Source organism: Nannospalax galili, unplaced genomic scaffold (assembly GCF_000622305.1).
Source record: "Nannospalax galili isolate Female #2095 unplaced genomic scaffold, S.galili_v1.0 scaffold1146, whole genome shotgun sequence".
NCBI classification, from domain to species: Eukaryota; Metazoa; Chordata; class Mammalia; order Rodentia; family Spalacidae; genus Nannospalax; species Nannospalax galili.
The window spans coordinates 392,853-409,619 of NW_008355380.1; the positions used below are offsets into that span (position 1 = coordinate 392,853).

Consider the following 16,767-nt stretch of genomic DNA (forward strand, 5'->3'; position numbering starts at 1 on the left):
GGACAGACAGTGAGTTGTGGCCAAGGTAAGAACCAGAACTCCAGCCCTTGGAAAGCTACCCCTATGTCAGCCTGAGTGGTACCTGAACCTTTGCTTGGCAAGAAAACCACACTGGGGTCCCCAGTTGTGTCTGTCCCCCACATTCAGGAATTATTGGCCTGTAGACAGGAACTAAGGAACCCTAAGATCTAGCTGGGGAAATGCCATGAGCCTAAGGGGCAGAGGGGATAGCCCTGATGTTGCCCAGCCTGACTTACCATCTCTCTCTTCACGTCACACAGTCCTTCCCTACTCTGTGCTTTCACCAACACCAAATCCAGTTCTGCTGCTGTTGGCTCACTCCAAAGTACCCCAAATGGAACTTGAGGATATCATCCAATTAGATATTCATTGCAAAGAAGGGGAGGTATGTGCACTAAATGGCTTAAATATATTTGGGTTTGGGTCACAATCTAATGTGACATTGCACAATAGGGAATAGGGACAACAGGAAAGAGCCTGATCTGATCTCAACAGACAGGACTGCATTTATTAGCACAGCGAGGGGTAGTAACCTGTGTGAGGGAGTAGGGGCCCATCAGAGTTTTATAGGGGCCCTAGAAGGCAGCTGTTTGTTACTGGGGTGGGGGTGTGGGGGGTGAAGTTCCCAATATAGAACAGGTTGCTCTCAGAGTAGGGGTTGGAGGACCAGATGTTCCATGGTCAAGGGGTCCTATGCTGTGCCAATTTCCTTCTACAGGTATGTTACAATCCTCAGCATAACCTCTTATTAAGGCTTTTAGGAATCAGAGGAGGTATGTGCCAGTGTTCTTTCTGCAGGGTGCATAGCTAATCTCTGTCCTCCTTTCTACAGTGAAGATACTTTAGTAAGCAGAAATGTTATTTTCAAGATTTCTGCTGGCACTTCCATTACAGTAGAAAGGCTGGTACCCCAAGGTTCCACTTAGCGTTGGCCAGGCAAAGCAAGAAGAGACCGGAGCCTGGGTGTCAGTTCTCTCAGGTGACAACCACAAAACCCTTAGTTTTGTTTCTGAAAAGCTCAGTTTACCTGCACACTGCCTGGAAGTCTCTTGAATGAACAAAGTTCTACTCAATGGACACCAGGTTTGATAAAGGGACTTTCACCATGACCTAGGCAGGGGAACATTGTGCAACTTTTCCACCCCGCCAGGGCCAGGGGCTAGGGAAACCTCACTGCCAGGGATTCTGGTGGGAGATGAGAGGAGGCATCATAGGGGCAGGGGTTAGAGGCTGGAGGGGACCTAGAGAGGGCAAGGAATTTGGGGGCAGCGCAGGAAACTGAATGGATGTGGGCGGGGACGTAGACGCTGGGGCACCGCAGCCACTGCAGGGGTGCATAGAGTTCAGAGTGGGATGAGGCAAGACCAGCACCCAGGTCAGGGGTTGGGGAGGAGCCTGGATGGCCAGTTCTGGCCCAACCTCCTCGCCAACGGCCACCCGCCCTCTGGCCCCGCCCTCCAGCCCTCAGCCGCGCCCTCTCGCCCTCTGGCCCCGCCCTCCAGCCCTCAGCCGCGCCCTGGCAGCCTTTGTCCAGCTCTTTCCCGGGCCGCAGTGCGCAGGTGCGGCGCGCCAGCTTCGCGTTTGAAACATGGCGCGGGCCAGCGGTTGGGTCTATGTGAAGAGACTGCCCGGCAGCACAGCGGCCTGGGTCCCCACCGCGACCTGGGTGCGCGTCGGGCGGACAGGCGGGGATGGGGTTTTCACTGGGCGGTCTGTCGGACCTGACAGTTCCGCCTCGACGCGGACGAGAGGCCTTGGGCCGGCGTGAGAGTGGCGTGTGCGTGTGCGCGCGTGTGTGTGTATGTGTGCGTGCGTGTGTGTGCGTGTGTGCGTGTCTCGGACAGTTCTTCCACGACGCAGACAAGCAGCCTTGGGCCGACGTGAGGGCGGTGTGTGTGTGTGGTCCCTGAGCGCCTATGGAGAAGTCCTGTGTCTGTGTGTATGTGATATGTGGGGGGGCTGAGAGCCTATGTGTGTGTGTGTATGTGGGTGATGTGTGCGTGGTCCCTCAGAACCTATGGACAAGTCCTGTGTCTGTCTATCTGTGGTGCTTGGTCCCCGAGAGCCTTATCCTCGAAGCATCTTTTTCTCTGTCCTTCTGCAGGTATTATTTGGTTGTGGATTTTCATATCTGTGTTTATGAGGGAGTCAGAACTATTTTTTCTGTGGCTTGGGGGTTTGGCCGTCAGGACCTCTTCTGGTTTTCATAAGAGGTCACGTAAAATTTGTGCTGATTCTTTGAAAGTGTCATTCATTGAATTTTTCAGTGCAACCACGTGGGCCTAGAAGTTCCTATTGTTGAAGACTTTAAATTGCAAATTCGATTTTTCTAGTTATGTCAGTGTCATTTTGAATATTTGTCATTCTTGTTGTTTGGGGTTTTTACTTAATTTTTTTTTTCTTGGTTAACAAATATATGTGAGAAGAGCTGTTTATCTTTCTCTTACCAGCTTATTAGTGCTTATTAATGTCTGTAGGTATATCCTGTTTTCATGATGATATTGATAATCTGGCTTTGTTTTATAATCTTCTTTGGAGGTTTGTGATTATTACTGTCCCCCCCCCCACCACCACCAAAGAGACCACTTTTGGGTTGGTTGACTTTCTTCAATTTCAGGGGTTTTTTTCTATTTCTTTTCTTTTACCTGTTTTGTGATTATTTTTCTTTTTCTAGATTCTAGAGACAAAACCTTAGATTTGAGACTTATTTTCTAATTTAAATATTTTAATCTTTGTTTCCCTTTAAGCATCACTTTATCAGTATCCATAGCTTTTGTTACTGTTGTATTTTCTTCCTTCCCTCCTCTCTCCTCTCCCTTCCCTCCCTCCTTCCCTTCTCTTCCCTTTCCTTCTCTCCCTCCCCTCCCCTTCCTTCCCCCCCTCCCTCCCCTTCTCCTTCCCTCCCTCTCTCCCTCCTTCCCTCCCTCTCTCCCTCCATTCTTTCATTCTGTCTCATGGTATTGGAGATAGAGCCCAGGGCTTTGTGTGCTAGGCAAACACTCTCATGGAGCTGTACCTCAGCCCCTTTTAACTTTTGAAATATGGTCTCAGTTCAGGCTGGCCCTGAACTCATGAATTAGCCCATGCTGGCCTCAAACTTTTGATCTACCTCCCTCAGCTTCCCAAGGAACTAGGATTACAGGCCTGTGCCACAACGACCAGCTCTCACTTTCATTAGCTTCATCGCTTTTTAAATCTCCCTTTAGGTTTCTTCTTAGAGCTATGAATTATTTAGGAGTGTGTTTTTAAAGAATCATATGTGTTTGGAAGTTTTCTTATTTTTCTTTTGTTTATTCTAATGTGAGTCTATTATGGTCAGAAGACATACTGTATATAATTCTAATTCACTTCAATTTGTGGAATTTTGTTTTTTGGGTTGGGGGGCGGTTTCTTTGTTTTGTTTTGTGGTTTTTTTGGGGGGAGGGTTCTGGTTTTTTGACAAGGTCTTCCTGTAGCCCCCAGCTAGCCTGGAATTCACTATGTAGATCAGGCTGGTCTTGATCTCACAAATATCCAGCTGCCTCTGCCTTCCAAGTGCAGGGATTAAGTGTATACACTACTATGCATGGTTTTGGGGAGGTTATTTAATGACTCAGAATCTGATTTCTATTGGAGAGTGTTCCAAGTCCACTTGAAAAGTGTGTTGTTGAGTGGAGTGTTAAGTAAATGTCAGGTGTCAGATCCTGTTGCTGCTGGTGTTCAGTTCAGTCGGAAGGAGTTTCTGTCTAGTGATTTTGTTAGTTATTGAGAGGATATATTAATTGCTTTTCTCATTCTTGTGACAAGATATCTGACAAGAAGCAACTTAAGTGTGGAAAGGTTTATCTTGACTTGTGTGAAGAGATAAAGTCATGGTGGAGAAGGCATGGTGGCTAGGGTATGAGGTGACTGGTCACAAATGTCACATTTGCCATCAGGAAGCAGACAGTGATAGACGCTAGCACTTAGCTTGTTTTCTCCTTTTTATTCAGTCTAGGGCCTCAGTCCATTGAATGGTGCCACCCCAGTTTGTCTTCCCACCTCATTTAACCTAATCTAGCTAATCCCTCACAGGTGTTCCCAGAGACTTGTCTCCTAGATTTTGAAAAGTTGACAATATTGATCATCACAGAGGGTAATTGAAATGCCTCACTAGCTCAATTTTTCTCTTTTCTGGATGTGAAGCTCTATTATTGGGCTTATTGTATATTTATGATGTTTATATCTTGGCTGACTGACTCTTTACCATACACACATTGTTCCCTTTGTCCCTGGTATTATACTTTATTGAAACATCTACTTTATTTCATGCTATATTATGGGGGTGCGGGGATCTCGGGGCGCCAGCTGCTGGGCGTGGTGCCGGTCTCCCGCGGGCCGCTGGGGTGCACGTGTTTCCCGCACCGCGTTGCTGTGGGTCTCTGCTACCGGGGCTGGTGGCTCTGGAGGGCCACTGTCAGCCGCCCGGGCGGGTTCTGTCCCAATTTCCACCGAGCACTCCCTCGAGGTACGAGATCCACTGGCCGCCGGATCTCATGGGAAGTGCGGAGACAGCGAAAGCAGGGTCTCCGTGGGTCGTGGCTTATGAAGAGACAGCTCTCTCTGGGAAGACTGGATCGTAGGCAGTAAGACACAGAACTCAGCTCAGTATAGCTCCTTTATTCAGTGACTCAGCTCGGCTCAAGGTCTTAGTGATTTAGCTCCAATTAATTAGAGGGAAACCAGGATATTTATACTGTGGGGGCAGTGGCAAAAGCCTTAGTGGATAGGTGCTTTCAGGATGCCCCATTTACATGTGGTGGTGGGCTTCTGCCAGGCTGCCAGACATTGTCTGAAAATCACACAGGAAAACCTGGCAGTTTCAGAGCCAGAGGCCATGTTTCTGTGATGGCTACTTCAAAGATGAGAGAGTAGGAAGGCACCCTGCTGATAAAGGAGTCTCTGCATTGAACGCCAAGCCCGTGGGCTATCCGGACATGGAGAGACTGCTGCTTTACACAACAGGGGTCCCCAACACTATATAGCTAGTCTAGCTTTCTTTGGCTGGAGTTTGCCTGCCAGATTTTTTTAACCCTCTCTTTAACCTATTTATGTCATCTTTGAAATGAATTCTTGGTTCATTACTTTTATCCACACATCTCTTTTAGTAGTGATTTAGAGCATTTACATGTAGTGTAACCAGCACAACTTAGCATAATGTTTTATTGGGGTTTTTTTGTTGTTGCTGTTAGCCTTGGTTTTTGTTTGTTTCCCTTTTACTGCCTTCCTGTAGTTGTGTGTGCGTGTGTGTGTGCATGTGTGTGCATGCGTGTGTGTGCGTGCATGCGTGTGTGTGTGTGCGTTTTATATGTTGCATTTCAGAGTATACCCATATGGCTTTCTAAGTAGTTACTTTCACATTACAGTTCTAAACTGTAATGTAAATGAGTGTATGGCCTGCATGTGTATAAATGCACACATTGTGTCATGCAATGCCCAAGGAGATCAGAAGAGGGTGTTGGTTTCCCTGGAAATGGGGTTACAGACAGTTGTTAGCCACCATGTTGGTGCTGGGAATCGAGTCTAGGTCCTCTGTAAGAGCAGCCATTGCTCTTAACCGCTGAGTCCCTTCTCCAGCCCCAGTGATAAGTTGTTTTTGTTTTTGGTGTTTTTGCAGCCCCCTAACATTTTAAATAATAGTGGAGACATATTTACCACAGTCATCACTCTGGAGGGTTTGGAGTGTTGTGTTATAAAATCCCATTTCAATTTCACATCAACAGCGCAGCCCCCTTGCTGAGATGGCAGCAGGGCTCTTGCCCATCTCACTGTGCAAGCCTAGGACAGAAGTCAGAATCTTTGGTGTCTGGCTGGAGTTGGGCTGCTGTGTGGGAGTCTGTCAGACTCTCCTAGTCCTCTCCACAGAGAGTGACTTTGGGGCAGGAGCAGATCTTTTTTTTTTTTTTTTTTTTTTGGTCATTTTGAGACAGGGTCTCCCTGTAGCCCCAGCTGTCCTGGAACTCACTATGTAGACCAGGCTAGCCTTGAACTCACAGAAATCCGCCTGCCTCTGGCCTCCTGAGTGCTGGGATTAAAGGCATGTGCCACCACGCCCGGCTCAGGAGCATATTTTTTTAAAGTTTTTATTAGCATATATCTATTATACATAATAATGGATTTCATTATGTCATACATATATATGTAATGTATTTTGATTATACTCACCCTGCTACCATCTCATTTATGCTGATACCCCACTTCCCAACTAGTTCCCGTCTTTTTATTTTTTTAATTTATTTACTTTTTTGATGAATCAATGAGTTGTTTAGGGTTGCTTATAGGGGCATGTGTGAGGAGTTACTTATAGAAGCACAAGCAACTTAGCAGGTCTACAGCACTGAAGAAGATGTCTGTCCTTTCCCCAGCAACTATTAACTGCCTCTAAGTCTTCAGGCAGAGAAGGGTAAGGCCTTACAAGCCCCTTATGTTGGAATGTTGGCGGGCCTAATCTTGTACACCAGAGTGCAATGGCCATATCATGCCTGGAAGACGGTTTGGTATCACGCCAGTACTTTTCTCTAGTTCTTATATTCGTTATACCCTTTCTTATTCTCAGTACTTTAGTTATGGGTCTCTGCAGTAATCACTAACCAGTAATCACTAAGCAAAAATAAGCTTTCTCTGTCCAAAGCTGACAGCAGAACTAATTCTGTAGTTATAAATATTTAGAAGGCAGTTCAGTAGGCACATCACGTTAACAGCAGTAGCTTCCCCACTATGGCCTGTTACTTTCTTAACCATGGGCTTTTGTCTCCAGGTTTACAGTATCAGATGTAACTTCCCTCCAGTGGAGCATAATCTAGTCAGAAAGTAGCTGGTTACCCCCATGATAGTCATGTGTCTATTGCACCACTGGGTATATAGGAAAAGCTCTTTTGGTACTTGGTTTGGGTTGTATGAGAAATGTGGGTGTGCACACACTCTTTACCAAAACTGACTTAGGGAACTTGCTGCTTGTTGGTTTCTTGAGGTCTGAGGTCTCTGGACAGTCAGCCTCCCTCCCTTCCAGAGTCTGCCCATACTTGACTAATACAGGTTGTCGAGGGTGTCTGGGTGTGGCAAATTGGGAGGAGTGTGATGAAAAGCACCCACTTGTCTTTATTTTGAGGCAGGGTATCTATGTAGCCCAGACTGGTGGTGAACTCGCAGTCTTCTTGCCTCGACCTCCTAAGAGCTGGGGTTGTCAGTGTGTGCTCTCACGCTTGGCCTCAAACCACATTTTAAACTTAATCAAAACTTGCTTTTAAAAAAGCTTCCTGGGAAAGTACTGGCATATTCAGACTTACTCTGTCTTGTTGATTATAAAAGTTTATTTTGTGGTGCCATTTAGATAACCAGCATCTGCCTCAGAAGTAAGGGGCTGGTGATTTTCAGGTTGTGACCTTTTTGTGGAAACCACAGGAGCTGGAGTAGAGTACCCAGGAATGGAAGCAGAGTCAACAGTACTCTTGGGAAGAAGGGGCAGAGGGAGATAGCTTAAAGATGTTTTGGAGAAAGCATAGGCCAGTACTTGAAACGTAGCCCTTTTTCTTTAGCCTTAGCATTAAAACTTTAAACAAGATGCATTATTTTTCTAAATGACTATCACATTCTGAGCTTACTAAATCCGACTATGAGAAAACCTCAAAAATACAGAAATACATGAGGAAAATGGAGGGATTTATTCTACAATGACATAAAAATATATCTGTATGCTGTGCTTTTCCTTTCTGTCTTTGAATGTATATTATCAGAGAAAAATTATTCAGTGACATTTGTTAAAGAATAGTGAGGCCAGCAGCACCAGCAGCAGCACATGGCTGTAATCCAACAGACACCAAGGACTGCAGGAAGATCAGGCATTCAAGACTGCATAGACTTGTCTCAAAAAACAAATGAACAAAAACATTAAAGAAGACTTTCGGATTATTTGGGTGGGCATAGAGCTTGATGAGTAGAATGTTTCAGTGTGGGGGGAGATTAGATTCTGTTCCCATTATGACAGAGGCAAGTAAACATTTTAGCTGACAAACAGGATAGGCAGGGGTCCATGGATGGAACATTACCAAGAAGAAATGAGGGAGCAGAATCTTGCTGTGGCCATAGGGGTGGTGAAGGATAAGAGGCCTGATGCAGGATCAAGATGAACAGACACTTAGGGTGGGGAGCTCTTGCTGAAATGACCTATCAAGGTTCTCTGCTAATGGGATTTATAGGAAGATGAGTCTAGGAGAGAGCCCACAAGCCTAACTATACTTTGGTTAGGCAGAGAGGCTTATCTAAATATCTGTTATGTTTCTTAAAAATTCAAAAAAAAATTTTGGACTTCTATGTTTTCAATTTAAAAAGGATTAAAATTTTACAATTTTCTATTCTTAGCTGAGCTTCAGTCTTCATCTATTCCTGGAACCTATGAAGAGAAGATTACTCACCTGGGGAATTCTCTGATGCATTTGACAGGTCTGAAATCCTTAGATCTCTCACGTAACTCCTTGGTTAGTCTTGAGGTGAGTTTTTAGGCTTGTCTGTTGAAATTTAACAGTATCAGCAGAACATATGTTAATGGTTTAAAAATACAATATGTTTTGTAGCTGTGCAAAGGCTGCTTATAAACTATATACTCACAATGATAGTGTATATTACCAACAGTGTTTACCCAGAGCTGGTGCTTATCCATCAGATTATATCTTTAAACTACTTTGAACACCAAAGTAATAGCTTTCTGAAGAAGACGGTTTATCTTTACAGGGAACAAAACAAGATCATAAGACTAAAGTGTGCATGTCCTTCCACTTCCATCCCCTCAGCAGCAGTTTTCTTCTTTCTACGTTTCATGGCCTAGCACTAACCTATCATAAATGACAGTGTATGACCCTGCGGCTCATTGCAGGTCCCCAGTCATGATGAAAGAAGAAGAAATCACCCAGGTGACACAAATGGGAAGTTTGTATAAATACTGCTTATGGCTCAATTCAGAGAGAGGGACCTCGCCTTGAAAGAAACACAGGATGTCACTGCCTAAGAAAATGGTGCTTTGTAGGGACCACTCCTGACAATGGCTTCAGAGCCTGGCTCAGTCATGTAATCCTAGCTGTATCCAGGGCTGGCTCCTCTCTCAACCCTGAAGCATCAAACTCCCAATCTAGGTGTGTGCAGAGGAAATTAAATTGTGTAAATTGCATTGTTTATCACATGCTGGACACCCAGGAGAGTAACTGTGCGTAGTACCATTGGGATTGACAGACCTGCTTTCAGACTTCCTATGGGTCATTGCCCTATGTAGAACATAGGCCTTTACAGATGAGAGCATCTTCCATTGTTAGGCTTCTTTTGGTTAACAGCATGTATTCATTATAAGTGGTTTTAAGTTGGTCAGCCCCTACCAATGGTTTATTTTTCATGATGGACTAAGATATTTTCTTATTAACAGGGCATTCAGTATCTGGTCTCCTTGGAGAGTCTCAATCTCTCCTACAACTGTATATCCTCATTAGCAGAAGTATTGCGGCTCCACTCCTAGTGGAGCTCCAGGATGTGGACTTCCGGTTTAACCCTGTTGTAAAGAATGAGTGACTACTGCCTGTTTGTCGTGCACACGCTCCCCGAGCTCTGACAGCTGGGTAGGTAGAGGAGCCCTGTACTTGTAGCCTCAGGCAGTGGAGCCATATTTGGCATTTGTGCTCCTGGGTAGAGTGTACTGTTGTTCCCTAATCGGAACTGAAGTTGGTTTTCTATGTTGATCGCCTAAATCCTTACAGACTCACAGTTCTGGGGGGTCATTCATCCTCATAGGGTGAGTCTTAATGGCCAGCTATTCCAGCCTAATCATTGAGTTCCAGGCCAGGTATGAAACTGTATCTCAAAAAATAAGATGGATAGCACCTAAAGAAAGACACTCAAGGTTGATATCTGACCTCCACATGCATGGACACCTACCTGCACATACACTGGGACACCCACATACATGCACACACATACACACAAACCACCACCACCGACAAAAAAGAATGCCATATTCATAGGGTTATTCCTGAGTTAATACCAGGATACTTTCTTACAGGACAAGAAGCTTGTAAACATTCCTTAGCATTTCTGTTGTTACTGGGGTCAGATCTTCCATGCATAGTGATTGTTGGAAACCTGGCCCTTTTCTGAGCCCAGAGGGTCATCAAAATAATAGAATCAATGGAGGACAGATCATTTTTTCCCTCATAGCAAATGTCTACAGGCAAAGATGTTTAAAGTCTGAAAATTGAAATTTTGGGAGGCAGAGGCAGGCAGATCTCTGTGAATTGGAGGTCAGCCTGGTCTACCTAGCAACATAGTAAGTTCTAGGACAGCTGGGGCTATAGGGAGACCCTGTCTCAAAAAAAAAAAAGAAGACAAAGGAAAAAGTTGAAATTTATATGGCAGTTTTCAAGCCAGTGAGGTAGCTCAGTATATAAAGCTACTTGTCACCAAGTCTGATGACTTGAGTTCAATCCCCAGGACCCACATAGTAGAAGAGAGCTGACTCCTGCAAATTGTCCTCTGATTTCCAGATGTGCACTGTGGCAAGCATGTACCCACATACATCCACACAAATAATACATGAATAAATAAATAAATATAATAAAAAATAGATGCCATCTTTCAGTTAATAATAGCAAAAAGAGGCTGATGTGGCTTAAAGGTCTATAAGCTTGTCTGAGTGACTCTGCGTGGCCCTTTTATGGGGACAGACTTGGGTTGGCAAGGGCTGAGTCAGCCCTGGTTTTATACTTACTACGTAAATGCAGGAAAAATATCACCTGCTATTCAGACTTCCCACAGACAGTTACATGCCAGGCTTATACCAACCATTCCTCACTCCCAGGATATAGGCACTATTTCAGTCCTGTCCTGTCAGTGAAAAAATAGGTCAAGAGCCTCAAGGAGTGGACACCAAGCTGAACTAATCCAGGCTACCTGGGCTGACCTGTCATCACAGCAAGGACTGGAATGTTTTAACCATGAAGAGATCTTACATGTGTGAATGGTGTTCTGACACCTTAAACTCAGTTTCTCTGTACCTTGGAGATGTTTCTGGAGATGGTGGGAGGATCTGTCAGCATAGAGGCACACTTTTCTTTTGTTTCACCCCTCTGTAACTAAATTAGTGAGGTGGGTTACAGTCCTTGCAAAGTAGTATTCTGGTCAGCTACAGTTTGATTGTTGTTAGAAATCACCTGTTTAGTAACTCAGTTGGAGCTGTTTTCTCTAGTCCTGTATTGGTGACTTGAGGACCTGGCAGACTAGCTCTGAGCATGGGCTAGCCTCTCCCAGCCTAGCATGTTTCATTTTTACAAGATCTCAGCTCCCAGGGCAACCTGGCCCAGTAGCAATAGTAGGCAGGCCTGTCTGGTTGGCAGCTGGTCATCCATTCCCTTACAGTGGTGGCCATGTGTCTTTAGCTCCAGAGTATGGTTTTTGTTGATTGAAGGCTAGAGGACACTGAACGCCTGCACCTTCTGTGTGGTGACCCAGAGAGCTTGGCCCCAGCACATTGTAAGTGCTGACACTAATGCTCCACTGCCCCTTTGGAGACCCCACGTCTTACAACTTAGTTTTGACGAAACATTTAGCCAACGCTGTATGATGTGGACCTGCTGGGAGTATGATTGCTGTTAGACCACAAGTGCTGAGCCTGGGGCAGGAGGGCTATGTGCCCAGAGCACACTGTTCGGTTCAAAACTTACTTGGAATTTCCATGTTTAATTTTGAAGATACTTGGGAGGAATAAGTGCTTGCGTTCTAACCTTTGACTCTTTGACCAAGTAACTTATAAACAATTGAGTTTGGCTCTATTTTTAGATGCATTACAGCTATGGGTAGTCTTGATACTCTTCACTTTTAAAATCCTTGCCTTCCCTTTGCCAGAAAAGTTTTAGATTCAGAATTATACAGAGTTTATATGAAGAAAGTAAAAGATGTTTCCAGGCACAGTAAAGGAAATCAGAGTCATTGGAAGAATCTTGTCCAGGGCTTCTGTACCAGTAGATGCTTGAAGAAGGGCTTCTTGGTCCTGTCTGGGCCTGAGGAGGGACCTGATCCTGATTATAGGTGGGATGCTGCTATCAGGAGATGACGTGGCTGGGGGAAAGTGAGATGCATTTGCCTTTGGAAGTTTTGAATTTTGAGTTCTGATGGTATCCAGGGATTTGAACTGACTGAGGGGAGAGGTGCTCAGGCCTTAGATATGTGCTCCTAGTCCAGAGAGGACATATGAAATTATGCGGCACTAATGGTCACCGCCTGCCCCCCCCCCACCAAGGGGGCTAATTTCTTACTGTTTTCTATAATTGTGTGCCATGAGGTAAAAATATTGTTTAAGAGATAGCCTAAGAACTTAACCACGTATTAAACATGAATGCTGTGATAGAGTGGAACAAGTTCCAAGAGTGGGGCCTCCTCATCCTCAGGTGTTTGTATAAGATACCACAGGAACACTTGGCCAAGGCGTTCTGAGACCCTGGGCCTTTCTGTGGGGGCATTTGGGACTTCTCCTTTGTCTCTGTGTTCCAGTGCTAAGGGTCTGAGGGCTCACCCCTAAGGAAAAACTCATATAGTCACAAATCTGTGTGTTGAGGACTCTCCATGTAGACTCCTCAGTGTGCCTGTGTGACGAGGCTCAGCCAGTGTCTGGCATGCACACGTAAGAAGGATGGCTATGTCTGTACACCTCACATGTGTCCTATTTTTCCCATGGGCAGCAGCCCGTTTCCATAGCATCTTTTGAGCAGTGAGCAGTGTGCTTTAAGGGAGCAGACAGCCTCTTGGCACTGCACTTGTCATTTCTGGGAAACCAAGCGTAGCCATAAGAGCCCACCATTCTTGGACAGTGCTTTTCATGCACTGATGAGGCCTTGTGTCAGAGTCAGCCCTAAAGTGTCAAAGCCTTTCTGTATGGTGAGCTCCAGGGTGGGGGACTAGGTGTGTCCATTCTCCTGAAGAAGGTGGCCATCACCTGCCTCTGTTGTTCTCTACAGTTCTCTGGAATTTTTTCTTTAGACAATCGTCCCATGAGAGAGAGTGAGCAGAAGGCTTCTTAGCTTCATTTTGTTTCAGAGAACTCCCTGGACTCAAAGGAGAGCTTCTCAGCAACTTTGACAGTTGTAAGGTATGTACAACTGTGATTCTAACACTCAGAAATGAATTCAAACTTCCCCGTTGAGAGGACATTGAGCCATGATGCCTGTGCTGTGCCCCTGAAGAATGAGTGTGCAGAGTGGATGGGAAAGATTCTTAGCACTGCCTGGTGCTGAGGTAGATGGTGGAGAAGTTTGTCTCTGTTTCTATATTTTTCTGGAAGTTTCATTTTAATATTTAAAATCTTCATGAACGGTATGTGAGAAGTCAGTGCAACAGAGGATCAGTGGTTTCTCTCTGGGTCTGTGGCTGTATTTTGATTCTGTGACTGCTTCTGCTTCCAGGCTTTCTTGGATATCTTTATCTCTCAGCACCAAGTCCTGCTTCTGAGTATGAGTGCTTTGAGCAGGACCCCTGCCCAGAGAGGCAAGTCTAGTATCCCACAGCTCCCATCTTTGGGCACTTCCTGTTCTCCCTCCTCCCAGCCCTGTGGCCCGTGTGCTGGCTCCACTGTGGTCCAGCTCTGGATGCTGTGACATTTGTGTCTTGTGTTCATTTTCCCCTCAGGCTGAGGGTGTTCACTATATGTGGGAACAATGGAGTCTTTGTGCTTTGGACACGGGTTGCTTTTAAAGCACAAAATCTATAAACCATGTTTCATGCTGGGTAATGTGCTGGGATTTTATCTTGTTTTACATCATTTCCTTTTGTTTGAAGCTCATAATAGCTCACCCCCATCCCACCCCATTGCATCATGTGTCCCAGATCATCTGGAATCTCTCTAATGCAGGGATAGAGACTTTTTTAAATGAATGGCCAGAGAGAATTTTTTAGTTATTGTGAGCCATATGGACTCTATCTCAGCTTCTCAGCTTGCCTTTGTGTTGTATAAGTGACTCTAGGTCTAAGCCATGTGTAAGTGAGGAAGGGTGCTCCAGTCAGAATGTAGCTGGCCAGGATTGGTCGGTGAGTCATTTTACCTCCTGTTGTTTTGTTTAGAGTATCTTCAAATGTACCTTCTGTGCCACCAGCCCCATTTCAAACAAGGTAGCTGCTGTATAGACAGCCATGCCATGGGACCTTGCGTTTTTGCATCTATTTATATCTCTGGTGTCTTTTCTTTCAGCTTGCTGTGTACAATATGGCACTAAGAGAGCAGCAGCGTACCAGCAGCATGTCTTGGCCTCCATCTATGGTTTACGGAAGAAACCTTTCTGGGTTTTTTTTTTTTAGCCCATGCTAATCTTGAACTTGTGATTTGACTACCTTAGCCTGCCAAGTGCTAGGATTATTACTGTACATCCCCACAGCCAGTGCTAGGATTATTAGTGTACATCCCCACAGCCAGTGCTAGGATTATTAGTGTATAGCACCACAGCCAGTGCTAGAATTATTAGTGTATACCCCCACAGTGCTAGGATTATTAGTGTACAGCACCACAGCCAGTGCTAGGATTATTAGTGTACATCCCCACAGCCAGTGCTAGGATTATTAGTGTATACCCCCACAGTGCTAGGATTATTAGTGTACATCCTCACAGCCAGTGCTAGGATTATTAGTGTACACCCCACAGCCAGTGCTAGGATTATTAGTGCACACCCCACAGCCAGTGCTAGGATTATTAGTGCACACCCCACAGCCAGTGCTAGGATTATTAGTGTACACCCCACAGCCAGTGCTAGGATTATTAGTGCACACCCCACAGCTAGCCATGGGGAATGTAAAAAGCAGAGAAGTAGCAGAGTTCACAGGAAATAGCCCTTGGGCTCTCACTGCACAGATGAATGATTTGGACATGGATGGGAGAAGATTCAGGAAGGGAGTGTCTCCACAGTGCTTCATCTGTGTAAGAAACGGGAGGGATGCATTGATCACCAGAAAGTGACCTTGGGAGAGGGCACTGGAGCTTGTGTGGCTTTGGCCTCTTTTGTATCCCATACCCTGACTACCTGACTGAGCCTGCCCTTGTTTAGTGGAGATGAGTCCTTGGGGCCACCAGGACTCCTTGCTCTACCTACGTCTTCAGATACCTTCCCAAGGACTTGGCCCTCTCACTTGATGCATAGAGAATTCCAGTACAATCCTTTTTTTCTCTTTGTAGATAGTGTCTTAGTTCAGGCTGCTGTAACAGAACGCTGACGGGTGGCTTCTAAGCAGCAGGTGTATATTTTTCAGTTAGAGCTTCATTCGGGTTGCTAGCATGGTTACAGTGAGGTAAGGATTCTTGGGTTGCAGATTGTAGAGTTCTGTCTGTATCCTTACTGTTAAAGGGCAGGAGAGCTCCCTGTAGTCCCTTTTTTAAAGGGTGAGAACTCTGCCCTTGTGACCTAATCACCTCCCAAAGACCCCACTTCCTAGCACCATATCATATTGGGGTTAGGCTTTCAACATCTGGATTTTTGTTTGTTTTTTTTGTTTTGTTTTGTTTTTTTGAGACAGGGTTTCCCTGTAGCCCCAGCTGGCCTGGAACTTACTATGTAGACCAGGCTGGCCTTGAACTCACAGAGATCCACCTGCCTCTACCTCCCAAGTGCTGGGATTAAAGGTGTATACTACCATGCCCAGCCTTACATCTGGATTTTTGAAGGACACAAAGACTTAATCTTTTGCAATGTTAACATTTTAGAACAATTTAGGTTTATAGGAATTTCCATTTATTCAATACCCTCACCCCATTTCCTTTTGGCTTTTTGTCTTAGTGTTATGATTGGTATATCACCACTGAGTCTTCATCCTGTGGATTTTAGCCAATGAGCAATGTCATGTACCCCCTCTTACAATATCATCCAGAATTATTTTCTAGTAATGCCATGTATCCTCCCTTACAGTATCTTACAGAATTTCATTGCCTTAAAAATACCCTGTGCTCTGTCAATTTTCCCTTTCCTTCTCCAAAAACTTCAAATCTCTGTTCTTTTTTTTTTTTTACTATCTCTTTAGTTTTCTGTAGTTCAGAATGTCATATAGATGGAATTCATAGTGGTTTGAATGTAATTTGAATCTGTTCCATAAAGCTACTTGTATGGACACTTGATTCTCCACTATAGTGATGTTGAGAGGTAATGGGATCTTTAAGAAGTGGGTCCTAGTAGGAGGTCATTAGGCCATTGGGGATGGGGCTTTGGTGGGGATCAAGGTAGTTTTCCTGGGACCCTGAGTTAGTTTTTGTGCAAATGTGTAGTTATAAAAGAGTGAGCTGGGGCTGGAGAGATGGCTCAGTGGTTAAGAACACTGGTTGTTCTTGCAGAAGACCCAGGTTCAAATACCACCACCCACATGGCAGCTAATGGCTGTCTGTAACTCCAGTCCCAGGGGATCTGACAGCCTCTTCTGACCTCCACAGACAGACATTGCATGACACGAGTGCATTTACCTATCTATATGCAGGCAATACATGCATACACATAAAATTTTAAAAAAAAGTATTCCCTTATAATGTTCTGAATCTTTCTGGTGTCTTTTGTGATGTTTCCCCTTTCATCTCTGATTTTGTTGATTTGGAGGTGCTCTTTCTTTCTTTTGGTTAATTGGGCTAGCGGTCTGTCAATCTTGTTCATCTTTTCAAAGAACCAGCTCTTGGATTCGTTGATTCTTTGTATTGTTTTCTTTGTTTCGATTTCATTAATTTCTGCCCTGATTTTT

At 44.9% G+C, this 16,767-nt stretch overlaps 1 protein-coding gene across 1 annotated transcript in view; it reads left to right on the forward strand.

Moving 5' to 3' along the window:
* The first annotated feature begins 1,374 nt into the window (after positions 1-1,374).
* Cep72 (centrosomal protein 72) overlaps positions 1,375-16,767 on the forward strand; it is a 50,121-nt gene continuing 34,728 nt past the window's right edge. The window contains 6 exon segments of the mRNA XM_008852521.3: positions 1,375-1,687; positions 8,398-8,525; positions 9,449-9,530; positions 9,533-9,587; positions 9,589-9,638; positions 13,048-13,156. Coding sequence (XP_008850743.1) covers positions 1,375-1,687; positions 8,398-8,525; positions 9,449-9,530; positions 9,533-9,587; positions 9,589-9,638; positions 13,048-13,156 — 737 coding nt within the window.